This window comes from Coregonus clupeaformis, chromosome 21, assembly GCF_020615455.1.
Source record: "Coregonus clupeaformis isolate EN_2021a chromosome 21, ASM2061545v1, whole genome shotgun sequence".
Lineage (NCBI taxonomy): Eukaryota > Metazoa > Chordata > Actinopteri > Salmoniformes > Salmonidae > Coregonus > Coregonus clupeaformis.
This window is the reverse complement of record NC_059212.1, coordinates 19,829,476-19,844,816: the sequence shown is the minus strand read 5'-3', so window position 1 is coordinate 19,844,816 and position 15,341 is coordinate 19,829,476. Positions and strand designations below refer to the sequence as shown.

Here is a 15,341-nt window from a genome sequence, read left to right as displayed (position 1 = left end):
TTTAGCAAACTAGACCGCAAACGTTAGCTGGCTCACTAGTTTGCTAATGACTTTCGAGTTGCGTAACGTTAACTTCAAACTTGATACATTGCTCGGATTAGTAGAGAAAACATTGAAATATTTAGATTGATACTGTACAATACCTCATCAGACATTATTTTGTTTTGGAAAACCATAATTTTAGACAACACTGGTTGAAGGAATAGGACCTAGCTAACAAGATTTGAATCTGGAGGACGTGTTAGGCCACACGCAGGAAATAACGTAGCTATAAAGTTCACCGGAAGAATGCTTCTATTCGTTCTATTTTCTCTAGATGGCGGTCCTCCAACCATCTCCATAGGATTGGTATGGGATCGTCCCATCTGATGGGGGAACACTTTTCACGCCGTTTTGATACCGAAGTTACTTTCATAGCAGGTTAGGCTAATTAACGTAGCAGGTTAGGAGACTACAGTTGAGGTTAGGAAAAGGGTTGGGGTTGTGTACGAAAATACTTTCCAAATCTGCTACGAAAAGCACTTTGTATCGAAGTGGCGTGAAGTGTGTCCCTTAGGGGGACCTTATTTCTGTCAGATGGAAAGACGGACTGGAAAGGGTGTCGTACACCAACATGGCGGCGTTCATGGACACGAGAATATTGCTTAGGAAAATTAAAGATTTACGGTGCCTGACACCCCGACGGAATCGCGTGAAAGCTAAATGGGTATGTACGACGTAGTTAGCTAACAATAATTGGAAAAATCCACAACCAGTCGTTGATTAAAGTTGGCGGTTAACTAGCGCTCAAACCCTTATCAGCGTTTAGCTTCGACCACGCCACGGCTGGCTGCGTGTGAACTACAATTCCGAGGCTTTGTTTTAACGTGTAGAAACGTTAATCATCGCTTGCAAAACATATGCTGGTAGGCCCCTTATCTTTCATTTCAGCAATTAATAATCTTTAAAGTAAAGATACTGTTGCAGTTTTGCACAGATCCATAAGCTGCGTGTGCCTCCAGTTGACAAACTACAATTCCTCCCCAGTTATGCTTACAAACAGGTGTTCAGAGCACACTTAAATGGCTAATTAGTACAAGTGGCTGTCTAGTCTGATTAATCAGGCTGTTATACACAATTAATTGATATACACAGACCGAGACATTTGTGTGCAAAATTGTGTAACTGTTCCTTATACGCCAGAATGTTGACTAAATTATATTTAAACTTGCTCTACCGTATGTTTGTGCAGTTTGCCCTTCTGCTGCTCGAAAATTGAGACTATCCAGACTTTGGAATAGTTAAAGGGCCAGAGGACCTGAGGGACCTACTGGGTACATAAGTTAAATGCATGTCTGACATGTATTGGGGTGCACAATCGTGGATAAATTTATTAAAACAATAGATGAATCTTTAAATTCATTATAAAACTCACAGGCAGCTAGTGCAGAGACCTTAAAACCGGTGTAATGTGTGCTGTCCGTCTGGTCTTGGTCAGTACCCGTGCTGCAGCATTCTGTATGTTTTGCAGTTGACCAATGGCTTTCTTGGGTAGACCAGACAGGAGAGCATTACTGTAGTCAAGCCTGCTTGTAATAAAAGCGTGGATGAGTCTCTCTGTATCAGCCTGAGAGAGAAACGGCCGCACCTTGGCAATGTTCCTCAGGTGGTGAAAAGCTATTTTGTTAATATTCCTAATGTGTGGATTGAAATTGAATTCAGAATCTAAAATAACACACAGGTTTTTTACCTGATGTTTTATCTTTATTGCCCGTGAATTAAAATGTGCGGGCAGATTCTCTCTGTGCTTTGGTTCCAACAATAAGTACCTCGGTCTTGTCTTGATTTAGCTTGAGGAAGTTGTGAGCCATCCAAGTATTTAAATCACTAATACACTCTAATAATTTATCCGTGGAGCTAAAATCCTCTGGTGACACAGAAATGTAAAATTGTGTATCATCTGTGTAGCAGTTAAAATCAATGCTGTGCTTTCTGATAATGCTGCCTAGGGGTAACGGATACCTATACAGTACCATTCAAAGGTTTGGACACACCTACTCATTCAAGGGTTTTTATTTATTTTTAATATTTTCTACATTGTAGAATAATAGTGAAGACATCAAAACTATGAAATAACACATATGGAATCATGTATTAACCAAAAAAGTGTTAAACAAATCAAAATGTTATATTTGAGGTTCTTCAGAGTAGCCACCCTTTGCCTTGATGACAGGTTTGCACACTCTTGGCATTCTCTCAACCAGCTTCATGAGGTAGTCACCTGGAATCTGTTTCATTTAACAGGTGTGCCTTGTTAAAAGTTAATTTATGGAATTTCTTTCCTTCTTAATGCATTTGAGCCAATCAGTTGTGTTGTGACAAGGTAGGGGTGGTATACAGAAGATAGCCCTATTTTGTAAAAGACCAAGCCCATATTATGGCAAGTGCAGCTCAAATAAGCAAAGAGAAACGACAGTCCATTACTTTAAACAACTCAAAATATATTTTATATTTGAGATTCTTCAAAGTAGCCATCCTTTGCCTTGATGACAGCTTTGCACACTGTCATCCAGCTTCACCTGGAATGCTTTTCCAACAGTCTTGAAGGAGTTCCCACATGCTGAGCACTTGTTGGCTACAGAAGTGGTCCTCTGTAGCTCAATTGGTAGAGCATGGCGCTTGTAATGCCAGGGTAGTGAGTTCGATCCCCGGGACCACCCATACGTAAAAATGTATGCACACATGACTGTAAGTCGCTTTGGATAAAAGCGTCTGCTAAATGGCTTATTATTATTATACAGTGGGGGAAAAAAGTATTTAGTCAGCCACCAATTGTGCAAGTTCTCCCACTTAAAAATATGAGAGGCCTGTAATTTTCATCATAGGTACACGTCAACTATGACAGACATATTGAGAGAAAAAAATCCAGAAAATCACATTGTAGGATTTTTAATGAATTTATTTGCAAATTATGGTGGAAAATAAGTATTTGGTCACCTACAAACAAGCAAGATTTCTGGCTCTCACAGACCTGTAACTTCTTCTTTCAGAGGCTCCTCTGTCCTCCATTCGTTACCTGTATTAATGCACCTGTTTGAACTTGTTATCAGTATAAAAGACACCTGTCCACAACCTCAGTCACACTCCAAACTCCACTATGGCCAAGACCAAAGAGCTGTCAAAGGACACCAGAAACAAAATTGTAGACCTGCACCAGGCTGGGAAGACTGAATCTGCAATAGGTAAGCAGCTTGGTTTGAAGAAATCAACTGTGGGAGCAATTATTAGGAAATGGAAGACATACAAGACCACTGATAATCTCCCTCGATCTGGGGCTCCATGCAAGATCTCACCCCGTGGGGTGAAAATGATCACAAGAACGGTGAGCAAAAATCCCAGAACCACACGGGGGGACCTAGTGAATGACCTGCAGAGAGCTGGGACCAAAGTAACAAAGCCTACCATCAGTAACACACTACGCCGCCAGGGACTCAAATCCTGCAGTGCCAGACGTGTCCCCCTGCTTAAGCCAGTACATGTCCAGGCCCGTCTGAAGTTTGCTAGAGTGCATTTGGATGATCCAGAAGAGGATTGGGAGAATGTCAGATGAAACCAAAATAGAACTTTTTGGTAAAAACTCAACTCGTTGTGTTTGGAGGACAAAGAATGCTGAGTTGCATCCAAAGAACACCATACCTACTGTGAAGCATGGGGGGTGGAAACATCATGCTTTGGGGCTGTTTATCTGCAAAGGGACCAGGACGACTGATCCGTGTAAAGGAAAGAATGAATGGGGCCATGTATCGTGAGATTTTGAGTGAAAACCTCCTTCCATAAGCAAGGGCATTGAAGATGAAACGTGGCTGGGTCTTTCAGCATGACAATGATCCCAAACACACCGCCCGGGCAACGAAGGAGTGGCTTCGTAAGAAGCATTTCAAGGTCCTGGAGTGTCCTAGCCAGTCTCCAGATCTCAACCCCATAGAAAATCTTTGGACGGAGTTGAAAGTCCGTGTTGAGAAACTTTTGTTAACGACCAAATACTTATTTTCCACCATAATTTGCAAATAAATTCATAAAAAATCCTACAATGTGATTTTTTTCATTTTGTCTGTCATAGTTGACGTGTACCTATGATGAAAATTACAGGCGTCTCATCTTTTTAAGTGGGAGAACTTGCACAATTGGTGGCTGACTAAATACTTTTTTCCCCCACTGTATTATTATTTTCCTTCACTCTGCGGTCCAACTCATCCCAAACCATCTCAATTGGGGTGAGGTCGGGTGATTGTGGAGGCCAGGTCATCTGATGCAGCACTCCATCACTCTCCTTCTTGGTAAAATAGCCCTTACGCAGCCTGGAGGTGTGTTGGGTCAGTGTCCTGTTAAAAAACAAATGATTGTCCCACTAAGCCCAAACCAGATGGGATGGTGTATTGCTGCCGAATGCTGTGGTAGCCATGCTGGTTAAGTGTGCCTTGAATTCTAAATAAATCACAGACAGTGTCACCAGCAAAGCACCCCCACACCATCACACCTCCATGCTTCACGGTGGGAACCACACATGCAGAGATCATCTGTTCACCTACTCTGCGTCTCACAAAGACACGGCGGTTGGAACCAAAAATCTCAAATTTGGACTCCAGACCAAAGGACAGATTTCCTCTGGTCTAATGTCCATTGCTCGTGTTTCTTGGCCCAAGCAAGTCTCTTCTTATTATTGGTGTCCTTTAGTAGTGGTTTCTTTGCAGCAATTCGACCATGAAGGCCTGATTCACACAGTCTCCTCTGAACAGTTGATGTTGATGTGTCTGTTACTTGAACTCTCTGAAGCATTTATTTGGGCTGCAATTTCTGAGGCTGGTAACTCTAATGAACTTATCCTCTGCAGCAGAGGTAACGCTGGGTCTTCCTTTCCTGTGGCAGTCCTCATGAGAGCCAGTTTCGTGTGCGACTGCACTTGAAGAAACGTTCAAAGTTCTTGAAATGTTCCGGATTGACTGACCATCATGTCTTAACACTTTTTTGGTTTCTACATGATTCCATATGTGTTATTTCATAGTTTTGATGTCTTCACTATTATTCTACAATGTAGAAAATATTAAAAATAAAGAAAAACCCTTGAATGAGTAGGTGTGTCCAAACTTTTGACTGGTACAGTATACTGAACAAAAATATAAAGGCAACATGTGAAGTGCTGGCCCCATTTTTCATGAGCTGAAATAAAAGATCCCGGAAATATTCCATATGCACAAAACGCTTATTTCTCTCAAACGGTGCTGAGGAGTATTTTGTGGGGAAAAACTCATTCTGATTGGCTGGGCCTGTCTCCCAAGTGGGTGGGCCTCACCCAGACCCACCCATTGCTGCTTCCCTGCCCAGTCATTTGAAATCCATAGATTAGGGCCTAATTGATTTATTTCAATTGAATGCCGTCCTTATATGAACTGTAACAGTAAAATCTTTGAAATTGTTGCATGTTGCGTTTATATTTTTGAACAGTACCAGACCCAAAATCAAACTTGTCGAACGCCACATGTGATATGTATTTTCTCTGAGTTATATTCACCAAGGGTGACAAACTTCTGACCGGTTAAATAGGTCCTAAACCAATTTAGGCCAACCCACCTCTCCAGTCTGCCCAGAAGGACATCATGGTCAAGAGTGTCTAATGCAGCACTTAAATCCAAGTGTACAAGGACAGAGAGCTGTTTGGTATCTGCTTTGGCTCTAAGATCATTTACCACTTTAACTATGGCTGTCTGTGGTGGGCCCGAAAACCAGATTGGAAGTTTTCAAAAATACTATTATTTAGTTGTTTGAAAACACATTTCTCCAGAATTGTGCTTAAAAATGGAAGGTTGGAGATTGGCCAAAAATTGCTAAGAGCTGAAGAATCTAGATTACATTTCTTCAGAAGGGGTTTCACCATAGCAGTTTTTAATGCAGTGGGGAAAGTGCCTGTGAACAGGGATTGATTAACAATAGCTTTCACTTCTTCAGATATGCAATTAAAAACTGTTTTGAAGAAGGTGGTGGGGATAGGATCGAGAAGGCAGGTAGAAGGCTTTAGTTTTGAGCATGTCTGTGTCAACCAGGGAAAATAAATCCATAGTGCCTTTGCGTGGTAGGCTAGGGCACATATCAAACTTCTCATCAGGTCTTGCTTGACTGATACCCAGCCTAATGTTTTATCTTACCTCTGAAATATGCTGCAAACTCATCACATTTAGATGTGGAGGAAAGTTCACATGGGTTTGCAGGGGTAGTATTTATGGTCGAGAAGAGCACTCTCAAGTTATTCGGATTAAATTAGCCTGTCTGGCATTTCTAATTGCCTTGTTATATATACCAAGTTGCTCTCCCAGAATATCATAATGGACCTGCAACTTTGACTTTCTCCACTTCCGCTCTACCTTTCTGCCATTTCTCTTTAATTTGTTTCCTCACTCATCCAAGGTGCTCTCTGTTTGGATGTGGCCTTTTTCAACTTTACTGGAGCTATGGAATCAATGGTTGCCTGTAATTTGCTATTAAACTTATCAACTAAATCATCACAAGAGGAAGGCCGACTAGGTTATGGAGTGTTGTTAATACACTCAATAAAATCTGTAGCAACTTCAGAGGTAAGATAGCTTTTCTTAATGTGCTCAGTGTTACCCTGTGCTATGGTCAACAATGTAGTAAAAAATGCACAGTGGTTATCAGATAAAGCAACATCAACAATAGAGGATATGTCAATAGAAAGCCCCTTGGTAATAACCAGGTCCAGAGTATGGCCGCAGTTATGGGTGAGCCCAGTAACATGTTGAATAAAGTCCATAGAGCTCAAAAGATTCATAAATTCAATAGCCTTGGAGTCAACATGAATATTAAAATCACTCAACACAATGAGTTTATCATAGTTCTCAAGGACAATAGACAATAGTTCAGGAAATCGGTAAAGAAAGTGGGGCAGTGCTTTGGTGGCCTATACAGGGTTTTGGCCAGCACTGGTGGCTGACATTTAAACAGTATAGCATGATGCTCAAAGTCGCCAAATTAAATGTTCTGAGAGCATTAATAAAAATAGAGGCTGGCGTCCCACCCATTTCCCCTTTTCTGATAGAGTATGAAAAGCTGTAGTCCAGGGGGAGGCTTCAATAAGGGCGGCACTACAGTCTGAAGACAGCCACGTTTCAGTGAGAAACATGCAATCAACTTTGCGCTCAGTAATGAGGTTATTCACGAGAGAGGTTTTACTAGTGATTGCGCTAACATTTAAAAGTGTCATATTCAATGAGTGTGGGCCACTCTGCCCCTGGGGCATCTGCTTAGAGGTAACCAATGGAATAACAACCAAATTATTAGCGTTACAACCACGTTTTCTGACAGTCTCCAATCAGTCAGAATGGTAGGAGATGACAGTTTCTATAAACTCGCTAGAAGGCGGAGTTAAAGGAACATAAATTAGGTTACTCACAATAACCATAGTGCCATTTCTATAGGCGTTGATATGGTTTCCAAGTCCTCTGTTGCTTATTCTGACAGGGAGAACTGGAGCACTACCAGACCCTGTCTGTTAGTCTCTAAAACTGTTTACAATGTTGCTGGAAATAATCCTGGAACGCCTGCGGCTATGGTGAATCCCGTCTCTTTTAAAAAGTGCTGGTCGCTCCCACAGCAAATCAAAGTTGTCACAAAAAGAGACATTCCTGTCGTTGCAAAGTTTCTTCAGGTACTCGTTTAGGGCAAAGAGTCCGCTGAAACGTTCCGAACCCCTCTGGTAGCATGGGAGGTGGCCAGCGATAATTATTATCTTCCCTGTGCTAGCGAGGGTCTTTAATAAATGTTTGTAGTCCTCTCTCAGATTGCCGAAAACGAAGGTCGTTACAACCTACGTGAGTGACGATGGTGTCAATATTGGAGTAGTTGGCCAGAACCGTGGGCAGGAGAGAGTTGGACACGGGATCCTGGGTGACAGTGGACCTTCGTTGGTACACAGACTGTAGGCAGGCCAAAATCCCTCACCATCGAGCTGCCCACAATGATGGTGGTCATGATGGAATCCGATGGGGAAACGACCTGCTGAACTGTGGTGGCCGTGGGGGTGGGTGCCACTGGGCGGCCGTTGGCTATTGGTATACACCCATGATCCGTGCTGACTCCCGGGGCTGGTAGGTCCGTCTCAAGCAGGGCAAAGCTGTTCGATAGCTGGATCGGATCTTCTCGGATAGATGGGTGCCCAGACTGCCTTCCTGATCTCCTACGCCTTGCGAGTGTCCAGTCTCCCTTGGGCCGCAGAGTTGAGTTTAACATCTTGTCTGTTGGATTGGGACAGATCAACACCGCCTGACTCATTGACAGCTTTGCTATAGGAGGCATTTAAAACGGAGATTTGGTTTGCCTGAGTTACAGCAAGGTCGGTGTACTTAGAAAGCAGGTTTTCCTTTTCTCGCAGCCGAGCTAACAGCCGGAGGATCTCTTCCCTAAGATGCTTGATGGTGGTGCATTTAGAACAGACAAATCCCTGTCCATTTTCCAGTTCCACCTCATCTTCATCAGTTGCAAGTGGTTCTACAAAAAACACAAATTCAGAAAGATTACATCCATGTTTTGTATCGAGTGAAATAGGCCTCTTGCATGTGTATAGATCTTTGTTTTGGTCTCACTGTGTGACGCTGTCATCTACTTCTACACATGGCCGTGTCGCATAGAAACGACTAGCCCAACCGGCCAGCAGATGGCGCTATTATTCCTTTTACATCATCTGTCTAAATGGACTGTATGCAGCCGGCTATACACTCATGTCCCCCCGGCGATGGCTCCTACATAAAACATCCTCCATTCAGGCAGCAATGGCATTGATTTCCTCGTTAACTAGCTTTAATGGCGAGCCCCAAAAAATAAAAAATAATTAAAGAATCTTAAAGAATTGTGGTTAAATTAGTGGTTAATGCTACTTCTGGATGTTGCACACTGTTCAGCCAGGGGTAAACAACAAACTGCGGCAACCTGATTGGCTGAACATCAGGAAGAAGCATTAGCCATTAGCGTGGTGGAAAGTTGTTTTATTAAAGATAGTGTGCATATTTTATTTTTACATTTACAGGCGGCTCACCATTAAAGCTCGTTAAGTAGAAAACTGACACTTGCAGCCTGAATGGAGGATGTTTTATGTACGAGCCGGTCGCCGGGGAACACGTGTATAGCTGGCTGCATACAGTCCAGTTGTACGCAGATGACAAACGATGTAAAAGGAATAATAGCCGGCCGGTTGGGCTAAGAAACTACTAGTTCCTGCAAAAATGCTAGATGTGCGGCAGCTAAGATGGGGAGGAACCTCCCGCACTACAAAACATGGTTTTAATGTTTCCGAGTTTTCGCTGGGTTTTGTAGAATCACCTGCAACTGAAAACTGATATTTATAAGATACTTTCCTAGTTTTCGATGAAAAGTATCACCAAGACCCATGGGGCGGCGCACAATTGGCCCAGCGTCGTCCATGGTAGGGGAGGGAATGGCCGGCAGGGGATGTAGCTCAGTTGGTAGAGCATGGCGTTTGCAACGCCAGGGTTGTGGGTTCGATAAAATAATGTATGCGCTAACTGTAAGTCGCTCTGGATAAGAGCGTCTGCTAAATGACTAAAATGTAAAAAATGTAAGACCAGGTTAGTTGAAAAATCTATGGCGTCTGTTTGTATGGAGCTTTCATGTGACGCCCAGTAATGGACACCAAAAATCTTTGTACACCAAATAATGTGATAAAACCAATCTGTAGATAGCAGGACGGGTAGCTAGCTAGAAATATCCAGATAGAGAGATGGCTAGCTATCTGCTAGATGGCAACCTACAACTTACAGGAGAAGACCCATCCCATTTTCTCTGGTATCGAAGAGATCACCTTGAATACGTGACCGATCGGCATGGTGTACCACCGCTCGTGTGGATTCCCTGTCGTTGGCTGTGGTCTAGCCAAGGAAAATGATCTCCTTGCCCTCCACTCCTCAGACGGCCTTGTAGCGGCACTGTCTTTCTCCTGTCTCCCCTCGTCTATCCATCTTACAGCAAACACCTTGCAAAGAAGCACATACCGATAAGCATGGTCTCTATCTTATTTTGATCCAGGTTTCTTTTTGCCTACTACTACAACGCGCCGTCGCCCAAGCATGCAGTGAGCTTATGGCACTGAAAGATGTGTCAGATGGGAAAAGTTAATTAGCGATTTCCTTTCATAAAACAGAGAGAAAAGACTAACATTAGAAGGAACGATGGTGACCTTACCAAAGTATGTTTTTATCAGAGATGGTTTCCAATGTCGTTATAGCAGCTTTGGTTTTTATCTGCGTTTCTCTGTGACGCTTCCAGCTAATAATGTGCTGAAGTGCTGGGCCCTCCTTGCTTCCTCCCTCGTAGGCTTGTCACTAATTAGGAATGAGTGGACAGGTGAAAGCCATGTGGTGGAGGAGCCCTAGTGATCACCTGTCTAATCAATGATTACTTCAAGGAATGGATGAAGGAAGGATGCATTTGACCTTTTTGGTTGCCAACCACCATTAACAAATAAAATAAGGATGCAGTTTAAGAAATATAAACAGGTCTGGATTTACTCCCCACCAATCCTTCTTAGCAAAACGTAATTGAAGCTTGCAGGTGGGTGCAATTAAGTATCAGGTAGAACAGAAAACCAGCAGGCTCTGGACCTCGTAGGGTAAGGGTTGAATACCCCTGGCCTAAATTCAGCTTTACCCAACCCTGTGCACCGGTTGGTAGACCAGGGCACAAAACGAGCGACATTTTTCTAAATTCTTCCAAATCCTCTTTCAACAGGCTGGCTCTCAGCCCAAGTACCCTGCCACAAACCTGGCCTTACAGAACTTTGATGCCACCTACAGCCTACAGCTGAGAGAGCAGTGGCCCTCTGTCCGCGTCAGCATGCTTTGTGAGCAGAAGTACGGGGCCCTGGTAAACAACTTCGCCACCCCAGAAGGGGTCATCGCAGACCTGCAGTCCCAGGGATGTAGAGACTTTGTCAGCCAACCAGTTGGTGGAGGAGCTCTGGAGAGACTGCAGGCGCCTGGATTTCCTCCCCACGATAACTCTTCAACCATCGAGTCTGTTGGTGTCAGTCAAGATGTGGCTCCTCCTCACCTCAGCACCAATATCAAGTGCTTTGTTTTCCCCGGGGGAGACATCTCCAGATTCAAGCCTTCTAGGTGAGATTTGCAACGCTTCTTTTACAGACACGAGAGAGGAAAATGCTGAAATCTGGGCTTCAGTCTGTTTCATCATCACAATTTACTGAAGCTACTTGTCTCCTACAGTGAGGGGAAAAAAGTATTTGATCCCCTGCTGATTTTGTACATTTGCCCACTGACAGACATGATCAGTCTATAATTTTAATGGATTGTTTATTTGAACAGTGAGAGACAGAATAACAACAAAAAATCCAGAAAAACGCATGTCAAAAATGTTATACATTTATTTGCATTTTAATGAGGGAAATAAGTATTTGACCCCTCTGCAAAACATTACTTAGTACTTGGTGGCAAAACCCTTGTTGGCAATCACAGAGGTCAGAGGTTTCTTGTAGTTGGCCACCAGGTTTGCACACATCTCAGGAGGGATTTTGTCCCACTCCTCTTTGCAGATCTTCTCCAAATCATTAAGGTTTTGAGGCTGACGTTTGGCAACTCGAACCTTCAGCTCCCTCCACAGATTTTCTATGGGATTAAGGTCTGGAGACTGGCTAGGCCACTCCAGGACCTTAATGTGCTTCTTCTTGAGCCACTCCTTTGTTGCCTTGGCTGTGTGTTTTGGGTCATTGTCATGCTGGAATACCCATCCACGACCCATTTTCAATGCCCTGGCTGAGGGAAGGAGGTTCTCACCCAAGATTTGACGGTACATGCCCCCGTCCATCGTCCCTTTGATGCAGTGAAGTTGTCCTGTCCCCTTAGCAGAAAAACACCCCCAAAGCATAATGTTTCCACCTCCATGTTTGACGGTGGGGATGGTGTTCTTGGGGTCATAGGCCGCATTCCTCCTCCTCCAAACACGACGAGTTGAGTTGATGCCAAAGAGCTCGATTTTGGTCTCATCTGACCACAACACATTCACCCAGTTCTTCTCTGAATCATTCAGATGTTCATTGGCAAACTTCAGACGGGCCTGTATATGTGCTTTCTTGAGCAGGGGGACCTTGCGGGCGCTGCAGGATTTCAGTCCTTCACGGCGTAGTGTGTTACCAATTGTTTTCTTGGTGACTATGGTCCCAGCTGCCTTGAGATCATTGACAAGATCCTCCTGTGTAGTTCTGGGCTGATTCCTCACCGTTCTCATGATCATTGCAACTCCACGAGGTGAGATCTTGCATGGAGCCCCAGATTAACAGTTATTTTGTGTTTCTTCCATTTGCGAATAATCGCACCAACTGTTGTCACCTTCTCACCAAGCTGCTTGGCGATGGTCTTGTAGCCCATTCCAGCCTTGTGTAGGTCTACAATCTTGTCCCTGACATCCTTGGAGAGCTCTTTGGTCTTGGCCATGGTGGAGAGTTTGGAATCTGATTGATTGATTGCTTCTGTGGACAGGGGTCTTTTATACAGGTAACAAACTGAGATTAGGAGCACTCCCTTTAAGAGTGTGCTCCTAATCTCAGCTCGTTACCTGTATAAAAGACACCTGGGAGCCAGAAATCTTTCTGATTGAGAGGGGGTCAAATACTTATTTCCCTCATTTAAAATGCAAATTAATTTATAACATTTTTGACATGCGTTTTTCTGGATTATTTTGTTATTGTCTCTCACTGTTCAAATAAACCTACCATTAAAATTATAGACTGATCATTTCTTTGTCAGTGGGCAAACATACAAAATCAGCAGGGGATCAAACACTTTTTTCCCTCACTGTATATTGTGATATTATTTGATGCCAAGTTGTATGATTTTAAATTCCCATTCTCGTCCTAGACCCGACTTGTATGGTATGCTTGGGTACTACCTCATGGATGCGGCGTCCGTTTTGCCTGCCCTAGCCCTGGATGTCCAGGAAGGACACACTGTGCTGGACGTCTGTGCCGCCCCAGGGGGCAAGACCCTGGCCCTGCTCCAGACACAGGCCATCCGTAAGACGGTCTAGCAGATATGATGCAAACACATTGTTGTAGTTCTGTCTAATTCACAGACTGGTAAAGCTTTTTTTTCCAGTCCTATTTCAGTTTGCATTGATCTGGTGTTTATTTGTTATGGCATGTTTTTCAGGATTTCTGTGTGTCAATGACATCTCAGTGTCTCGTACCTACCGTCTCCAGCGGGTCCTCAACAGCTATGTTCCCAAAGAGCTATTGACAGAAGAAAGAATGCGCATTACTTCCTTTGACGGCAGGAAATGGGGAGAAATCGAAAGGGACACCTTTGACAGAGTAAGTACTGAGATTATTTGACAACATTTGTTGGTTTTATAAAAAATTCTGCAATGTAAGACATTACTGGGCCTTTCCATGTAAAAGGACCCAGCCCATGAGCGTCAACGTGAGGATCATTAGGAATATGTCAAATCTGGTGTCAAATGAAAGCTATTAGTATATTTTTGTGAAATTAAGGCATATATACATTTTAAACTATTTTTTATCCTAAATATTAGTAATAAGGTAAGGCTTTGATTTCTGGGCAAGTAGATGGAAAAGGGGTCTTTGAAAACATCTACCAGAAAATGTCTTAAAAGGTATTAGAAATACATTAAAACACAATGTTGGAGAAAAGACCCCTGCCAACTAATATCAACACTTATATTTACACTGAACAAAAATATAAACGCAACATGTAAAGTGTTGGTCCCATGTTTAATGAACTGAAATGAAAAATCCCAGAAATGTAATGTATGCTCAAAAAGCTTATTTCTCTAAATGTTTTTACACAAATTTGTTTACATCCCTGTTAGTGAGCATTTCTCCTTTGCCAAGATAATCCATCCACCTGACAGGTGTGGCATATCAAGGAGCTGATTAAACAGTGTGATCATTACACAGGTGCACGTTGTGCTGGGGACAATAAAAGGCCACTCTAAAATGTGCAGATTTGTCACACAACACAATGCCACAGAGGTGTCAAGTTTTGAGGGAGATGCAATTGGCATGCTGACTGCAGGAATGTCCACCAGAGCTGTTGCCAGATCATTTGGTTAATTTCTCTACCATAATCCACCTCCGTCGTTTTAGAGAATTTTGCAGTACGTCCAACCGGCCTCAAAACCGCAGACCACGTGTCACCACGCCAGCCCAGGACCTCCACATCCGGCTTCTTCACCTGCGGGATCGTCTGAGACCATCCACCCGGACAGCTCACGAAACTGTGGGTTTGCACAACCGAAGAATTTCTGCAGAAACTGTCATACCGTCTCAGGGAAGCTCATCTGCGTGCATGTCGTCCTCACCAGGGTCTTAACCTGACTGCAGTTCGGCGTCGTAACCAACTTCAGTGGGCAAATGCTCTCCTTCGATGGCCACTGGCACGGTGGAGAAGTGTGCTCTTCATGGATGAATACCGGTTTCAACTGGACCGGGCAGATGGCAGACCGGTTGTATGGCATTGTGTGGGCGAGCGATTTGCTGATGTCAACGTTGTGAACAGAATGGGATTATGTTATGGGCAGGCATAAACTACTGACAAAGAAAATACAATTGCATTTTATCTTCGGCAATTTGAATGCACAGAGATACCGTGGACGAGATCCTGAGGCCCATTGTCGTGCCGTTCGTCTGCTGCCATCACCTCATGTTTCAGCATGATGATGCATGGCCCAATGTCGCAAGGATCTGTACACAATTCCTGGAAGCTGAAAATGTCCCAGTTCTTCCATGGCCTGCATACACACCAGACATGTCACCCATTGAGCATGTTTGGGATGCTCTGGATCGACGTGTACGACAGCGTGTTCCAGTTCCGGCCAATATCCAGCAACTTCACACAGCCATTGAAGAGGTGTGGGACAACAGTCCACAGGCCACAATCAACAACCTTTTGGCAAACTCCAAGTGGGCTGTCATGTGCCTTTTACTGAGGAGTGGCTTCCATCTGGCCACTCTACCATAAAGGCCTGATTGGTGGAGTGTTGCAGAGATTGTTGTCCTTCTGGAAGGTTCTCCCATCTCCACAGAGTGGAGTGACCATCAAGTTTTTGGTCACTTCCCTGACCAAGGCCCTTCTCCCCTGATTGCTCAGTTTGGCCGGACGGCCAGCTCTCGGAAGAGTGTCGGTTCCAAACTTCTTCCATTTAAGAATGATGGAGGCCACTGTGTTCTTGGGGACCTTCAATGCTGCAGACATTTTTTGGTACCCTTCCCCAGATCTGTGCCTTGACACAATCCTGTCTCGGAGCTCTGC

The 15,341-nt window shown here is 43.8% G+C and overlaps 1 protein-coding gene across 1 annotated transcript in view; it reads left to right on the top strand.

The window, feature by feature from the left end:
* The first annotated feature begins 545 nt into the window (after positions 1–545).
* nsun4 (NOP2/Sun RNA methyltransferase 4) overlaps positions 546–15,341 on the top strand; it is a 31,286-nt gene continuing 16,490 nt past the window's right edge. Inside the window, exons 1-4 of the mRNA XM_041841721.2 lie at positions 546–706; positions 10,789–11,174; positions 12,930–13,084; positions 13,221–13,381. Of these exons, the coding sequence (XP_041697655.1) occupies positions 614–706; positions 10,789–11,174; positions 12,930–13,084; positions 13,221–13,381 (795 nt within the window). The 5' untranslated portion in view covers positions 546–613. The remainder of the gene's footprint in view (positions 707–10,788; positions 11,175–12,929; positions 13,085–13,220; positions 13,382–15,341) is intronic.